General features: G+C 46.2%; 3 protein-coding genes across 3 annotated transcripts; all 3 read left to right on the top strand.

Annotated features, from left to right (window-relative positions):
- The first annotated feature begins 1,018 nt into the window (after nucleotides 1-1,018).
- Nucleotides 1,019-4,832, top strand: csrp1a (cysteine and glycine-rich protein 1a). Its single transcript, XM_040194489.2, has 6 exons — nucleotides 1,019-1,225; nucleotides 2,700-2,809; nucleotides 3,302-3,470; nucleotides 3,552-3,684; nucleotides 3,771-3,867; nucleotides 4,315-4,832. Exons 2-6 carry the CDS (start codon nucleotides 2,701-2,703, stop codon nucleotides 4,389-4,391), a joined length of 585 nt encoding a protein of 194 aa, XP_040050423.1. The 5' UTR covers nucleotides 1,019-1,225; nucleotide 2,700; the 3' UTR covers nucleotides 4,392-4,832.
- Nucleotides 4,833-5,662: 830 nt separating this feature from the next.
- Nucleotides 5,663-7,957, top strand: phlda3 (pleckstrin homology-like domain, family A, member 3). Its single transcript, XM_040194491.2, has 2 exons — nucleotides 5,663-6,401; nucleotides 7,346-7,957. The coding sequence occupies exon 1, from the start codon at nucleotides 5,941-5,943 to the stop codon at nucleotides 6,367-6,369; it is 429 nt and encodes a 142-aa protein (XP_040050425.2). The 5' UTR covers nucleotides 5,663-5,940; the 3' UTR covers nucleotides 6,370-6,401; nucleotides 7,346-7,957.
- A 4,092-nt stretch (nucleotides 7,958-12,049) lies between these two features.
- Nucleotides 12,050-14,200, top strand: tnni1a (troponin I type 1a (skeletal, slow)). Its single transcript, XM_078091240.1, has 5 exons — nucleotides 12,050-12,194; nucleotides 12,402-12,533; nucleotides 12,725-12,814; nucleotides 12,906-13,082; nucleotides 13,635-14,200. Exons 1-5 carry the CDS (start codon nucleotides 12,138-12,140, stop codon nucleotides 13,737-13,739), a joined length of 561 nt encoding a protein of 186 aa, XP_077947366.1. The 5' UTR covers nucleotides 12,050-12,137; the 3' UTR covers nucleotides 13,740-14,200.
- Nucleotides 14,201-16,628: the final 2,428 nt, after the last annotated feature.

Genomic DNA, 16,628 nt, shown 5'->3' with positions numbered 1-16,628 from the left:
AGGGGGGGGGGGCTACTCTGACATGTCGACTGTCTGGAACATGAGGCCTCAGACATGTAGTTTCAATGAGATGAGGAGAGAAGCAAGAGGAGGAACACAGAAGTGAGTAAAGAAGCACCGAGAAAGAACAAACCCCAAAAACAGAACAGGTCAACGCAGCTTAGTTGTTGGTTCCCTGTGAAAGTTTGGTCACTGACACTTCACACTTAACACTAGGTGTCAGTAAAGGGCTCATACTCACACAGAACTGCTACTGTGTTGTTTTACAGTAGGGATTAAGCCAACAGAGGGCAGATCTACACCTATTATCCATCCACCCGTCAGTGTAGTATCTGGAGCGCTCATCTTATTGAAGGTTGCAGAGCGGTGGGGGGCCGGGGGACCCGGGGGATGACGATCCCAGCTAACAATGGAGGGATGCGGGGAGAGCACACTGTTGCGCAGACTGTTGGCATCATTATGTAAATCACATTCAATATAATTTAGCAGACTGGTTCTAACGCGTCATTCTCATGCAGGCTGTTCCGAGGAATTCTGATGATACACTTTCATCACTCAATTTGTTGATTTCTGATAAAATACTTACCACAAAAGTGAGGGACACATCACACACACGTTAGAGCGTTCTGCCATAACAATGTTGTAGGTTGCTTTTTTTTATCTGCATGGTCTCTTAGACTTACTGTGCAATGCCTTTCTTTCAATTCAGAGGGAACAGTTTAATCATCAGTGTAATCATGAGTGACAGCTTAACAAAGAAGGCTAAAAACAGTCCTCAGCCGCCTTGCCTTCAGGAAACACCACGACACTTTTGAATCACTTTCCAACTCATGTAGTTGTATAAAAGTCCAACGGCTTTCATGTTTCCAGAACACGACCCTTCAAGCAGAGACGTGCACAAAGAAAAAGGTATGAAATACCTCCATGGCGCAAATACTTCTACATACAGCTTTTCATTCAGGTTCCCTCCCAACTCACCTCCCTCTCCCTCCCCCTCTCTCTCTCCCCCTCCCTCTCTCTCTCACCCTCTCTCGCCTGCTCTGGCTCAGCCAGTCAGTCAGAAACTCCCCTGTTGCTCAACACGCCCAAACTTTTGCCGACTCGAGCAGCAGCAACAGGAACGCATCTGCAACACAAACCAACAACTCTGAATCTATTTGTATCGACGGGACAGAGTCCGCCTTCAACCTGTCCATCACTGACTGACAGCACAGACTACCTGCGGGTGAGCAATGTTAATATGTTACAGCCTGCTGGCTTCCTGCTTGCCTCTCACTGCGTCTAATTTCCTCCTTTTTGTGCCGATGCATGATGGGAAAAAATAACTGTCACAGTGCTTTTCTGTGTAAGTCGGGGGCAGACATCATAGTGTGCAAAGTGGTCTCAAAAGCGTGCACTTAAAACACATTGTGAAACACGCACGTACGAGAAACCCAAATACAGCGAGGTAAGCTTGTGTGTGTCTCTTTCACTGTACTTTATTTAAACATTCCAGCAAGAGTCGGTGTCCCCACATGTCCAGACCTGCGGAGCCCCAATTAGAAACACACATTACCAAGCAGAATTGATATTCAAGATAATACCAAATAATTTAGCAAATCCTAACAGAGTCATTAACTAATGGGACCATAATTTGACCTGTATGTAACCATTTCTTATTGGCTTAATATTAATTTAGTAATATATATTAATTGGTTTCCAGTCAAACAATTGTATGTGATAGAAATAAATTATTTTTATATTAGCGTGATTATTTATTGTTGCATTGTACTAAAGTACTATATCTGTAACATTTAATACATGAATATTGAATGTACATCCCCAGTTCTCCACTGTGGTTTCAGCAGTGAGAAACTTCTGTTTCATTTTCAGGGTTGGTTTTGTATTTTCCTAGAATAGAGTAGTAGAGAGTGAGGTAATCTGGTGTAAATGTGTGCATGGGGGATGGGAAAATACACTTGCATGTTTTGCTCTGTTTCTCTGGCCAAAATTAGATGAACTGTTACTTCAAAATATGTCCTGCCTAATAGAACAAACCTATAATTCAGATATAGAGGTTTGCAGAGGTGATGCAGAATGAGACAGACAGGCAGGGAGTGGATGGTGGGAGGCAGGGGGAAGGAACTGGGAGGGTTTGCATGGTTAGGAATGTGAATGCGGATACACAAGTCAGGAATGGGAGGTTCATGCTGGGAAAAAGATTGGCAGACAGGATGCCAAGATCCTTCACATTCCACCAGCTACAGCTGCTCGTGGAAGTTGCATTTCACATTACTTCCACACGGACAACATTGGTTTTCAAAAGAGAGCAAAATATGAGAAAAAATAATTATTCTGGTATTTTTTCTTCTGATTTGCTGTTGCTTTACAAAAGAATCAGAGAATGGCCCGAATGAAATGGCCTCTGGCCTTGAATTTACAAATCCAAAATTACAGAACCCAAAATCCGAATGTTTACAAGGTTTCTGGAAACAGAAACTTTGGTAGATTTGTTTGCTTGATGGTTGTTTAAAGATACTTACAACTTAAAGGCTTTTTATTTGTAATTTAGTATTTAGTATGTTCTTGGTCACGTCGATTTGAAAACTTGACAATGTTGATTTTATTCCCTCACTGCCGTCTCTTTGTTGAGGTTCTGTATCTTCATGTCCGATCAGAAAGCTGTGTGTTTATGTTCACGCTTCATGCAATCCCCAAAGGATGCCTTTAGGAGGAGGAAACAAGTGCGGCCGCTGTCAGAAGACAGTCTACTTTGCAGAAGAGGTGCTCTGTGATCGGCAGAGCTTCCACAAGTCCTGCTTCCTGTGCAGTGAGTAAACTCTTCAAGGTGGAAACTGCCAACTTCTGACTCTTGTCACTGCAGTCAGAAGTAATACTAACCTAATGTGAACTGTCGACCATCTACTCCCAAAGAAAAATATATAAAGCATAGGAGACATGAGTTACTAAACAAAATGCTGTTTTGCTATCATGCATAGTGGCTGAAAAGTGGCTAAAAAAAAGGCAGAATAATTCTGAATAATGTTACTACATAATAGCAGTGATGTGTCACTTAATCTTCTATGGCAGATATCCTCCTGTCACGGAAACACTGACAGTGTTTCTCTTACTCAACTTGACAAAAATGTAGGTTTGTGGGATTGTGAGAGGTATTTATGTTATTACGTCCTAACCAAACATTCCAGTGGTGGACTTCAGATGAAAATATGTTTATCCAGTAGAACTGTTCCTTAAAAGGAAACTTTAGGAGATGAATGCACTAAACGTAAGGGTATTTGTGTGCACGCCATTGTTTTTGCAGTGGTGTGCAGGAAGAACTTGGACAGCACAACGGTCGCCGTTCGTATGGATGAAGTCTACTGCAAGGCGTGCTACGGCAAGAAGTACGGGCCAAAAGGTTACGGTTATGGCCAGGGAGCCGGGACACTCAGCATGGACAAGGGAGAGTCCCTGGGTATCACACATGAAGAGTGAGTAACACACAAACACACTTGGCGATCGCTAAGTAAGAAGAGGCCTTTTCATTCACGGTGTGTCGCCGTCTCCATCAGACCGGCCCCCCATCGTCCCACCAGCAGCAACCCAAACCCACCCAGGATGGCTCAGAAGTTTGGAGGGTCAGACAAGTGCCCTCGATGTGGCAAGGCTGTCTACGCCGCTGAGAAAGTGATTGGAGCTGGGAGTGTAAGAAAAAACGCTTGTTCACTGTAAAAATACAACTATTCTGAAAATGGATCTGCTATTTACTTATTTACTGTTTGTCTCTGTAGGCATGGCACAAGATTGGATGTTTCACGTGTGCCACATGTAATAAGAGCCTTGAGTCAACCACACTCGCGGATAAGGATGGAGAAATCTACTGCAAAGGTAAAACATTAGGCCTAGGTTTGACCTGTATTCTGCTAACATGATAAAACATTGAACCAGATCTGATATGGTCTCTTCACTTAATAACAAACATTGTGTTGAAGTCCACTCTGAGATTGTTGTGTTGTATGTGATACACTACACAACACAACCGCACGATATGTGTGACTATTAAAGATGTCACATTTCGAAGTAGGTGGGAATGATTGTATGCAATAAACAAATGTCAATAAACAAAGCATCAATGGCTTAAATTCAAGAAATTAAACTGCTGTTATAATGGCGGTTGAATAAACAACAATGCAGTAGAGGGCCTGGTAATACACAAATACTGCTCAACCTCAAGTCTACATTGTTCCACAAAAACAACTTGCTGTAAACTGAAGGACATAATGTTTCTGGCATATTTTTTACATTCAATTTGTTTTTTTTTCCTCTTTCAAACAGGTTGTTATGGCAAACAGTTTGGTCCCAAGGGATTTGGGTATGGACTGGGAGCGGGGGCGCTGGTGAATACCCAGTAAACACCAGACCAATGACGTCTTGGTTTGCCATGTTTGCAGAAAGCTTGCGCCAGCTGTTTTCTGACTGCAGAGGGCAGACTGCAGCAAGTCGTCCTCCACCGAAAGGTTTCATATACACAGCATGTCATGTGGGTATGCGAGAAGAATCCACGGACGCGATTGATAAAGAGCTGCATTTTATGATTCAACAGCGAGAAATGTAACGCCATCTTTGACTGATGTAGGACAAAGACAATTACTTACAGAATATCATGATACATAAACCAAACTTAATATTAAACGTCTGTTTAATGTTGCATTGAGGATTTGCACCTTTTCGGTTTTTCGGTTTTTCCTTCTTTAAAAATGAGTTGCGAGTTTATCAATAATATTCAAGGAAATATTGCGTTTTTGTACTTTGCTTTCCAAACATGATGATAATAAATGCTGATTTTAGTGCATGTGTTTCTTCACAATTGGGTCAGAAAATGCACATGGATGAGTGTGTGTGTGTGTGTGTGTGTGTGGGTGTGTGTGTGTGTCTGTTTGGGAACATATGAGGGCAGGTGTGTGTACAGGTAAGGTCACACGCTCATTGAATCCATTCTTTGCATAACGCTGCACTGACACATCACGGTGTTGGGGAACTACAGCTTCACTCTCCCCATGAAGGCTCATCTGTCACATCACAGCGATGCAGCCATCAGGGACTTTTTCAGGTGCCATAATAAAGATTTACCTCCATTGAGATCAGAGACACTTCAGAAGAATCAGCAGGCTTTGAAGTGAGTTAACCAGTTCCCCCACCTAATTTACTCAACCGTTCAGTTGGTTGTCATTGGTTTCAAACATTCCTTGCCATTTCAGGAGGTGAAGTCAATAGCCAGTAAAACACAAATCTAAAATAATTTATCAGAACTACGATTGCTCAAGTGGAACCCGATGAACTGGAAATAGTTTCTAAAAAATGATTAATAGACTGACTAGTCATCTCCTCTTGAGTAAAGACATTTATTTCTTACATTTTTTCTTTCTCACGCTCACATATTGCAACATCTGACTTACTCCCTTCCACCCACTCGCATTCCAGCTCACAAAAACACGACATGCAGCTAAAGTGAGACTTAAATAAAGGTTTTTAATTTGACTTGAAACTCTTTTTTTACTGTACATATAATCTACAACGTGATAGTGGTAATACGTGGTAAAACTCAGTAGTGTATTTAAATGAAATAACACACAGTCTCCATGCGCTCACAGACAAAGGAACGCGCGCACACGCGCATGCACACTGAACAACCCGGATCTTCTCCTTCCCTCACCAGGAGGAGGCGTGGAAGGTCCTCAAGAGGAGCCGGGCATGTCCTAACACATCCAGGCGGACCAGCCTACCAAACCTCTTTAGGACGGAATAAATGAGACGCGTTGTCTCGGCTGTCGTTATTTATGACGCAGCCGGCGCGTCGTCCCGCACGCTAACTCACGAGACGCGTCTGCTTAATGCATCACATCGCGGCATCACCGCCGACATCCCGCGGCTCTGTCTGAGGACCTTGGGCTCAGTGTCGCCATGTCCTTCCCGGCCAAAGTGATGCGCGACGGGCAGCTGGAGAAGCGCAGCAGCGGACTCCTCCAGCTGTGGAAGAAGAAGCGCTGCGCGCTCACCGAGGACGGACTCCGCCTGCGCGACTGCAAAGGCGGCGGTGATGCTGCTGCTGCTTCGACCTTTGCTTGGAGCTCCAAAGCCAAGGAGCTCCGCTTCGAGCGCATGGCCACTGTGGATTGCGTGGAGTACAAGCGGGGGCTGGTGTATTTCACCGTGGTCATGGCTACGGGGAAGGAGATCGACTTTCGGTGTCCGCAGGAGGGCACGGCGTGGAACGCGGAGATCGCCTTGGCGCTGGTGCGCTATAAGAACCTGCAGGCCGTGCAGACGGGACGGAACAGGCGCCTGTCCGGCGCACACCTGGGCAGCACAGGAGAGGATGAGGAGCTCTGAGCTGCTGCTGCTGCTGCTGCTGCTGGATGGAGGTGAATTGAAAAAGGGCTGTCATAAACATTTCGATTCACAAATGTATTTTGAGTGGGGGGGCAGCGTGGCACCACAGACCCTCATATATCAGGTTCACAGGAGCAGCTTTGTGTCATTGAGCATCACTCAGAAACATCCAGGTTGAATGTATACCTTTTTATAAATTAACAAAACGCTTAGGTTCTTATAGTCTGCAATGAGTTCGGACAGTAATTCCACTCATGTGGTCAAAGTGGAGACAGGGTGCAGTGATTGCATGGAATGAAAACATAGAGGCTCTTGGGAAATGAGTTGTGCAGCACTCAGGCTAAAGTTGATCTACAAGCAGTTCCGGTGTTTGTGTGTAGATCAATGTCGGCTTTGGTGTGGAAGTCGTGTCAGCTTTCATCACGATGGTCGTCGACCTTAAATGCACCTCAGCGGTCTTAGGACACAAACACCATCTCGCTTGGGGACATAATTAAGACGCAATGTGAGCTTCCAAAATAACATCTGCCTGCCTCTCCCTTGCTAGTATTTTTAAAACACATACACACACACACACACACACACACACACACACACACACACACTGCTTTTTCTCTCTAGCCGCCATATTGACAATTGGAGATAGCCACCCCCGTTTACTTTTTCAGCCTTTCCACATTTAGACCACAATCAGTGGTGGCATCACATGACAAAACAACACGTGTTATTGACTGAAACTGGTCACCGACATGTCAAATGTGGAGTCTGAACTATGAGCTCATAGTCCAGGAATTCACAGCGAGGCTTCCTTAAGAGAGCAGCAGTAGTCAAGTGCCCAAATTAACTCAGTAGCTGTGGTAACAGTGTGACAACTCCCTACAAATGCCCTCTGTAGATCACTGTCAGCCGCCCCGCTGTCCAGTGGCCGAAGAAAGGATTGAATATTACAAGTCTGCTCTTTCTTTTTTCTCTCTAGGTTTTCTACTTTTGGGGAGGTGAACCAATCAATCAGAAAGGGGGAGGAGCTGGAGAACACCGGACCCATCGGCTCGATTCTGTCGCGCGCGGCCTGATGGGATTTACAGAACGGACTGAAGGGGCCGCGAACAAGGGTCCCGGACACTCGTCTAGTCTTCCTCCATGAGCCTACTCACGCTGTCTTACGAAGCCTTTCTGCATCTGACGTGCTGCATACGCAGCATGGATATATGCATTTCTCTGTGGTCATGGTGGAGAGCTCCTTTGTAATGGGGGGAAAAAAAGAAGGCGTTGTTTTGACAGAGACAATGGAGCTGGGACGTTGTTTAACCCTTGTGCCTTGAGGCTTGAAACATATCTTTCATTGATCTTCAACGTTTTATAACGTGCTGAAATAGGAGTCACTTTATATTCAGTCACTGTTTGACTGGCTTTAAAAAAAAAAAAAAAATAGTGAAAGACTGGACACATCTGCATGCTTTTGCTAAAGTTCAACATAAAGAAGTATTATTTTACTTATATTCAATGCACATTTTAATTCTATACGTTTGCTGAAAACATGTACAGTATTACACTCTTTAAACGATTAAATGCTTTTTTTTGTCTGTAATCCTTAAATGTTTCTATTTTAAAACAATGCTTCAGTTGTCTGGGACGTGTACGCTCTCTTAGTCAGCTGCAATTTATTTTAGGCTCCACCCATTAATTGCCGAGCTCATCTGTTTCTAGTTGTGGTGTAACCTTGTTGTTATAGCCTCTGGAAAATATACACATATCCGCAGACACACACACACACACACGCGTACACACTGTGGCACACACTCCGGCTCTTGCGTGTGTACTGAAGTCAGGACACCTTTTTGTTCTGCGCCATGTGGAGGACTAATGAGAGGCACAGTGAGGCCTGCGGCCCGCTAACACACACACACACACACACACACACACACACGCAGAGTCACTTACAGAAGCCTTCCGGACGTAGGCGGCATCAGCTGACCGTCGTTTGCTGGGGCCTATATATATATTGTTCATTCAACCATGTTGTGTGTGTGAGAGTGTATCAAGAACATAGCAGTGTGTGTGTGTGTGTGTGTGTGAACTCAGTACAGGTCAGGAATAAAGGGTTTATTGTGTAGCCACGTCTCCAAGTTATTGTGGAAAACCCCAAAGCCAAGCTACACCGCATGAGTCAGCGAGGGACCGGGAGCCCCACAAGGAGCGGTTACACCCAGCATCGGTCTAACAACTACTTGGTTACACTGACAAAATGTTCGAGAGGTACTTTGATAAGTTATATATCCATGCGAAAGGCATTTCCACCAGAGATCTGTGGAGAAGTCAAAGGCAGTGTTTGAGACACTCATAATGTTGTATAATAGTTTCACGCTTTCACCATTTGAGTGGTAACTTAGCCAAACACAATGTTTTTATTGGGTATTTTCAACTAGAAAAACTGAAATGAATCTGCAGGTTTCCAGCTTTCAGATGATGTGCACCACTCGTATGTGGCATCTCCTGCCAAAACGTGTCCATGGTGCGATGGGTGGAGTATAAGCTCCGGTCCTTGCCGGCGTGTATGTTCACACTACTCTGAGGAATGCCCTATCCAAACATCATAACCGGGTTTTCTCAGCAGATAAACACATATAAACAGTGACCTGCAGCACTTCATAAACCAACACGGGACAGGAGCTGATCTGCATAATATCTGTCCTGTCAAAACAGGACAGATATTATGCCCACATGGGATTAGTGTCAGTGCTTGTAGGTGAAGTATAAAAAGTAAATGCCTGTGTGTGCCCACTTCTTTGATACAGACTGTGAATGCGCTGCAGAAATGTTTTACGTCTGTTATTCTCCGGCCTCTGGAAATGGAGCGTCAGTCTGCTGTGTGGGTGGTGAACCACTAGAGGGCCCCCTCGCCCCCGTTAAGTGAAGAGAGGTTCTCGGTTCACTGTTGTTTGGTTATTTATGTGTAACATAGATTTGACTGTGTGTTTCCTATTTAGTTTTGTGTGTGAGCGCATAAAACTTTTGCTTTCTATTCCTTCCTCCGCCTTCGCCTGCTTTTTGCGACAGCATTCCAATTCCAGCACTGTTCATTGGTGGATGTTAAGATGTTATCAGCCATAATATGCTCATATGTTCGAATGTGCAAAAGCATTTACTTACGACAACACAGCTGTTATACCATCAGAAGACATGATAGCGGGAATAAGAGAAACTGACAAACAATTTGGAATTATTAGCAGGCGTCAATTGTGTGTTTCGCCGGTGGGGCTTCACTTTTGCTTTCCTTTGAGTTACAGACGATGCCGAGACGTATCAAAGTATCTGTCAATTGGAAGGCTTGTTAGGCCATGACAATCCCAGAGGCCTTTGTGCAAGCAATTTTTGGAATTTTGATCTGCCCTGCACCAGACACTCATGGGATCACCACTGACCTCACAATTAATCTAAAGGGGGACATCTGTGTACCATATAACATAGTGTGGCTGGATTACTGAATAACAACACAGACGACTCCTCATTGCATGGAACAGCTGTTCCTGTCCCTCTCTTCAAGTACCTCTTACTGATTTACTTAAAAGTGTCTTTTACAGGCAATCTTTGACCAGAATAAACAGGACATCTCCCGCCTATAGTTTCCTTCATCATCCAGCATCGCATAAAGGTCAAATCTCTAGGCTCCAACTGCTGGCCCCTTATGATGGCTCTGCGAGAGACAGATGGGCACGGTGGGATTAGTCAGTAAGAGAGATGGGGATGACTAATTATAGCCTCCACTAACAAAAGAGAAGGAGCCAGCGCAACAATAGGGTGGGGAAGGGGCTGCAGTTAAATAGAGGGGCATCAGTTCGTTGGCCTCATCTCTGATCTGCCTCTGCTGTTGTCACATCTTTCTCTCTCCTGCTTCTGACACAGGTAGGGTGCCTTTGTGGTCTGTAGAGTGGTTCCAGTTCAGTGTCATTTTCTTCCCATATGCATGTATGACAGACCAGATGGATTTGAATCTATAAATGTGTCTTGTTAAATCTTTTAGCTGCTGCAAACTTGTGGTATTTTTCCAAGTTCAAGAATTATTTTAAAAGGAGAATCACTGCAGTTTATTTGATGCCGATGCAGTAAACATGGATACAAGTAGACTGACTGTTAACTGTTGATTTGACAATAGCAGGGGTCGCGTTCATCCTCGGGGCTGTGGCCGTACACGACCCCTTACTGCATCCGCCAGAACAGGATTTGATCGTCTTGAATAATACAAGCTGCTTGGTTTACCACAGCATTTCTGTTCAAATCCGAGATTGACGTGAACTTTCCAAAGCACCGTGGGCTGTTTTTTTTCAGTGCCAAATTGGCGGCACCACAGAGGCCCATTGGGCATCATAAGCATCCATATGAGTTCCTGCTGGTAAACCCCTGATCCAGGCCGGGAACCCTAGCGCACAATCAACCTCCACAGCTGTCTATCAGATGTCCCCCTGGTCTATTTGGGGAGACAGGCCACTCTAAATTCCTCTTCCCCAGATAATCCCAAAGAAAAAGATGGGAATGAGAGATGGGAGGGATGGATTGAGGGATGGCTATCAGTCTGGAATTTTCCTAATCCGTTGGAGCTGCTTGAAACCCCATCGGGCTGCGAGGTCTTAGCCGCGTCATTCTTAACTGGTATCAACAAGAAAAATAAAAAGAGGGACATTAAAGGATAAAGGGGGAGAGGAGGTGGAGGCAGAGATGGGTTGAGTGCTGTCTATTGTCGATTTGACGAAGGCCAGAAGGCCACGAGGGTCTGGAGAGGAGGGGTTGGATCCTTTAAAAAATACAACACTATGAGCCGACAAGACCACCTAAAAGGCAGTCTCACCGCATGCCTTGTTGTAACGTCTTTTATGATGTTTTTCATTAGGTAAACAAGAGTTTCTCCAGTGAAGTCTGAGAATAAATATGAAAAACCGGGACATTCTTGATTCATGTTTGTGTTTCTGATGTACACAGAGAAAATGCTTTTCTCCTCAATTGCACTGGGGGAGGATCAAGCATCAGCAGCAGCCTAACCTTACTACTAGACTGAAGGTTTCCTTACAGTGGTTCCCTGTAGGGTCACATGAACCGCCACCTTTAATTTGAACCGTTCATTTGACCTCACAATTTCAATCATTTACTCATCCTTTTTGTTTAATATTTCAACCGTTTAAATTGTGTTACTTTAACTGCTTGAATTGTTTATATGTTAATTTAATCCCCACACCCCTTCCCTCGCTCCTCTCTAAATCGTATTGCTCATAGGATCTTTTGCTCTCACGAGCGATCCAAAAACGACTATTTGTTCTACAACATGCAGGAATTAGTGTTCAGGGACCTGATTGGCCTGCTGACAACTTACAATCATTGAAACACAGAAGGAGAGCGTGCTCACGGAGAAGAGTGGATAGATGATCTTCCCCTGCAGAGGCATCTTAAACAAACAAGGACAACTGTACTATGTGTGTTTGTGTGTGTGTGTGTGTGTGTGTTTCTAACCTCTTCCGTCTCTCCTCCAGTGAGATCTCATCAGCAGGATGCCCGAGCACATGTGAGTGATCAGGCTTTGTGGTCTTATTTTGGATAATTTACTCACTGACAAACAAAAACACTTGAAAATTGCTTCGGAATCCTTTCGGTGTTTCCTTTCCATTAAATATTTTCTCTTTCTTTTTTATAGGCCAGAGGTAAGGTCATTTTTATAACTTACTATAGTATTTCTAAATATAAAATTCAATGTGTATGTTTTAAATGCTCTGTCATGAATTATGTTCTCCATCCAGAGGAAGCCAAAGATCTCAGCTTCAAGGAAGCTGATGTTGAAGGTAAAAGAATCGTGGACCAAACTAAAAATGTAGTACATGTGTTTGACCACAGAGGGGCAGCAGTGCTTATCTTCTGGAGAAAATATATATATATATATATGCACCATAACCAAGAGAACTGTAATGATCTGATATGGCTTTTTGGTTAAGATTTTTGGTTAAGCTCAAGTGTTACGTTGCATTGTGTGGCGATTCATATTTGTGTAGAGTCTGATGGTAGCGAAAGCCAAGGAAGAATTGGAGCAGGAGGTTGTGGTTAAAGAGGAGGAGAAACACAACTACCTGTCAGAGAGAGCTCCTGCACTAAACATCAGCAGCCTGAGCCTTGCACAGCTACAGGTAACTTGTTCTCAAATTCTCAAAAGCAATACTCTGCTTTTTTTTTCTTTTTCTGCTGCAGCTCCTTTATATATAAGGATTTATAAGGGTGATGCTCTGCATATGAAAGTTTTCCAGATGCACACATTTGGGAATGCTTCCAAAATGATTGATAACATTTTTTTACTTTTGTGTTTTCTGTCTCCATGAAGGACCTCTGCAGAGAGCTCCACTCTAAGATCGACGTGGTAGACGAGGAGCGCTACGACATTGAAGCTAAAGTCATGCTCAACACACGTGAGGTATACACTTCCTCGAGCCATTTCCTTGTGGGAAATGTAAATATCAGATGACCAGTTGCAGTCTCACAACCACCCCCGCCCTTTTGTCCAGATTAAAGACCTGAACATTAAAGTGTTGGACCTCAGGGGGAAATTCAAGAGACCCAGTCTCCGTCGCGTCCGCGTGTCTGCCGACGCCATCCTCCGCTCGCTGCTGGGCTCCAAGCACAAAGTCTCAATGGACCTCAGGGCCAACCTCAAGTCTGTCAAGAAAGAGGACACTGAGAAGGTGTGTGTGCAGAGGGAAATAACAGGCCAGATACAGTCAGGCGTGCTCGTTCATGACGAAAGCATAAAAGCGCAAGCGAGATGTGTCCCTCGGGGCAAGAGAGCAATGCAGCCACCGTGACCCTTCAGATACACACATGGCGTCAGCACTTTGAGTGCCATGAAACACCTGAAAAGTGTGTGTGTGTGTGTGTGTTTGTTTGAGATTCCGAGCGGTAGGCCGGTGCAGGGTGCGACCTGCGAGCGTGTGTGTGTGTGTGTGTGAGAGAGAGGAAGTGCGGCAAGACAATGAGCCCATTGTACGGAGAAGACTAGCTTTTGTGAGCGGATCTGCTCCATGGTCGATGTGTGCCTGAATGCATATGTGTGTGTCTCAAAGTGTATTACTGTAAACCAGTTCTACTGGCACGCCCACAAAGCGCTATCACGGGGGATTCCCAGTTAACAACCGCGGGCCTCAGAGGCTGAGACACAACAAAATGACCTCTAGTCACTTTAAAAACAAAAAGCAAGGCTTTCACACCATCTCGTCCTCCACTGTGTGCGTCCGCAGAAGCGGCCGGTCGAAGACAGCGACTGGAGGAAGAATGTGGAGGCCATGTCAGGGATGGAGGGAAGGAAGAAGATGTTCGACGCTGCCAAGGGTCCCACCCAGTGAGAGCCCAGGAGGCGGCGCGTGAGCGGCGTCACGTGTCCTGCGGCTTCTGTGGCTTTTACCGTTTCGGGTTTAATGTCGTCATTCTTGTTTTATGCTCGGGACGCGTCCTCACGCTCCCTGGTGGTCTTCTCCACTTTCCCCAGGAAGTGGTCTGTTTGCAGTTGATATGAGTTTTTCTGTGTGGCATTTTCTAGTATTTGTATCATTCTCATAAGTGGGATTTAGGCTTATTTCTGTACGGCAATGTTATAAAACAAAGGCAGCTTGTATTGTCAGAAGGCAATTGTAGACAGTGTTGTGACTGGCCAAAGGATATTACATTAAATATGAATATGAATGAATCCCAGCCAATCTTGATGGGTTATAAACTGTAAACACAAGGTTTTGTGAACTGTAACAAAAAGTGTGCAGTTCATCAGCCGAACAACAACAATTAAACAAACCAAATGTATTATTCTTTATTACTTTTGTCAGGCAGGAAGGAGGAGGACTCGGACGCAGAGGGTTCAGCTGATATTGCTTTTTATTACTAACAAGAAAAAACTGAAAATCTCTTAACGAGGAAACAAAGGTCGCGATCAAAGTTCAAAAGGAAAAAACTCAAAATCTCTCTTAATGAGGAAAAAGGTTGAGATCAAAATTCAAAAGGCAAAAACTCAAAATCTCTCTTAAACGAGGAAATGTAACAGGGATCAAAAGGACGTGACAAACGTTATCGGACTTGACGTAACTCGTGACGTGAGGGCTGGTGTGCAGGGCAAAACAACAAGACACACTGGCACAGGACAAGGGGCGACGCAGACTATAAGTACCCATGAGGGAGTTGTGGGAACAGGTGGACACAATCAGGAATCAGGGGAGACAATCAGACTGGTGACACATGAGGAAGGGCAAGGGACCTGAAACGAGAGGGAGTTAGTTTCCAAAATAAAACAGGAAGTCAAAAAACAACTGGAGACAGGACAAAAACGCAACTTGACATACAGGTGTGACATTACCCCCCCCTCAAGGCCGAATACCAGGCGGCCTTGGAATGTCCGGGTGTGCTCTATAAAAATCTCGAATGAGATCCGGGTCCACTATGAAGCTAGACGAGACCCATTGTCGTTCCTCTGGGCCGTAGCCCTCCCAGTCCACGAGGAACTGCCTGCCCCGTCCCCGCTTACGTACCGCCAGCAGTTTCCTCACCGTGTAGACCGGCCCCCCCTCGACCATTCGAGGGGGTGGGGGTGGCTTGGGGTTTGGCACCATTGCGCTCTCCTTCGCTGGTTTGATTTTGCTGACATGAAAAGTTGGGTGTACCCTCAGGGACCGGGGCAGACGGAGGCGCACAGCTGCTGGATTGATAATCCTCGAGATGGGGAACGGGCCGACAAAGCGAGGGGCCAGCTTTCGTGATTCGACCTGCAAGGGTAGGTCCTTGGCTGAGAGCCATACTCGCTGGCCGGGCTGGTACACTGGGGCCGGTCTCCTCCTGCGGTCCGCTGCTTTCTTCACTCTGTCCCCTTGTCTGATCAGCGTCTGGCGTGCCGCTGCCCAGATGCGGCGGCAGCGGCGGACCAAGGCCTGGGCGGAGGGCACAGACACCTCTGGTTCGGACTCGGAAAACACAGGGGGTTGGTAACCAAAAACGCAATGGAAGGGAGACATGCCAGTGGCGGAGGTGGGAAGGGAGTTATGGGCGTACTCTACCCACGTCAGGTGTTCGCTCCATGACGCAGGGCTCTGGGCCACCAGGCACCGGAGGCTGGTTTCCAGTTGTTGATTGAGGCGCTCCGTCTGTCCGTTGGCCTCGGGATGGTACCCCGATGTGAGGCTAGCTGTGGCTCCGATGAGCTTACAGAACTCCTGCCAGAACCGCGAGACAAACTGGGGCCCCCTATCGGACACAATGTCTCTGGGGAACCCGTGGATCCTAAACACGTTGTTCATCATGCAGATAGCGGTCTCTTTAGCGGTGGGCAGCTTGGGTAGGGCTAGGAAGTGTGCCATCTTTGAAAATCTATCCACCACGGTCAACACCGTGGTGTTCCCCTTGGAGGTCGGTAGCCCCGTGACAAAATCCATCGAGATCTCTGCCCACGGCCGGGACGGGATGGGCAGCGGCTGTAGCAAGCCTGCGCGGGCTCTGGAGGAGTTCTTGTTCCTGGCGCAGACGGAGCATGCCTCAACGTACTCCCTGACCTCCGGCTCCATGGACGGCCACCAGAACCTCTGCGTGATGGCGAACATGGTCCGACGTACGCCCGGATGGCAGGTGAGCAAAGACGAGTGAGCCCAGTGGATCACCTGTGGGCGCAGATTAATAGGGACAAACAGACGATTATCTGGGCACCCACGAGGTGGGGGGGTCTCACCGTTGGCCTGCTTCACCTTGGTTTCTATAGGCCAGGTAACCGCTCCAACCACACAGTGTAGTGGGAGGATGGGCTCAGGTTCCCTGGCCACGGGCTCCGGGCTGAAAAGACGGGATAAGGCGTCAGGCTTGGTATTTCTTGATCCCGGTCTGTAGGAAAGGGAAAAATCAAAACGGTTAAAAAACAAGGACCAGCGGGCTTGACGGGAATTCAAACGCTTGGCCTTCTTGATGTACTGCAGGTTCTTGTGGTCTGTCCAAACCAAAAAAGGGTGCTGTGCCCCCTCGAGCCAGTGCCGCCACTCCTCCAGCGCCGCCTTCACTGCCAGCAGCTCACGATCTCCCACGTCGTAGTTCCGCTCCGCTGCAGTCAGTCGTCGCGACAGGAAGGCACAAGGATGAAGCTTGTTGTCAGACTCTGCTCGCTGGGAGAGAATGGCCCCGATCCCATTATTGGAGGCGTCCACCTCCACCACAAACTGGCGAGCCGGATCAGGGAGCGTGAGGATGGGTGCTGTAGTGAAGCGCCGCTT

This window comes from Gasterosteus aculeatus, chromosome 2 (assembly GCF_964276395.1).
Source record: "Gasterosteus aculeatus chromosome 2, fGasAcu3.hap1.1, whole genome shotgun sequence".
In the NCBI taxonomy this organism is placed as follows: Eukaryota; Metazoa; Chordata; class Actinopteri; order Perciformes; family Gasterosteidae; genus Gasterosteus; species Gasterosteus aculeatus.
Note: the sequence above shows the minus strand (reverse complement) of the source record. Positions and strands in the feature narration are given on the sequence as shown.

Excerpts from the sequence above, each read along its gene's own strand:
- csrp1a (XM_040194489.2), top strand. The coding sequence starts at position 2,701 with ATGCCTTTAGGAGGAGGAAACAAGTGCGGCCGCTGTCAGAAGACAGTC. Across the intron at positions 3,471-3,551 it reads CTGGGTATCACACATGAAGA|ACCGGCCCCCCATCGTCCCA; the intron begins GTGAGTAACACA and ends CGTCTCCATCAG. Across the intron at positions 3,685-3,770 it reads AAGTGATTGGAGCTGGGAGT|GCATGGCACAAGATTGGATG; the intron begins GTAAGAAAAAAC and ends TTGTCTCTGTAG.
- phlda3 (XM_040194491.2), top strand. The coding sequence starts at position 5,941 with ATGTCCTTCCCGGCCAAAGTGATGCGCGACGGGCAGCTGGAGAAGCGC.
- tnni1a (XM_078091240.1), top strand. The coding sequence starts at position 12,138 with ATGTTCTCCATCCAGAGGAAGCCAAAGATCTCAGCTTCAAGGAAGCTG. Across the intron at positions 12,815-12,905 it reads TCATGCTCAACACACGTGAG|ATTAAAGACCTGAACATTAA; the intron begins GTATACACTTCC and ends CCTTTTGTCCAG. Across the intron at positions 13,083-13,634 it reads AGAAAGAGGACACTGAGAAG|AAGCGGCCGGTCGAAGACAG; the intron begins GTGTGTGTGCAG and ends GTGCGTCCGCAG.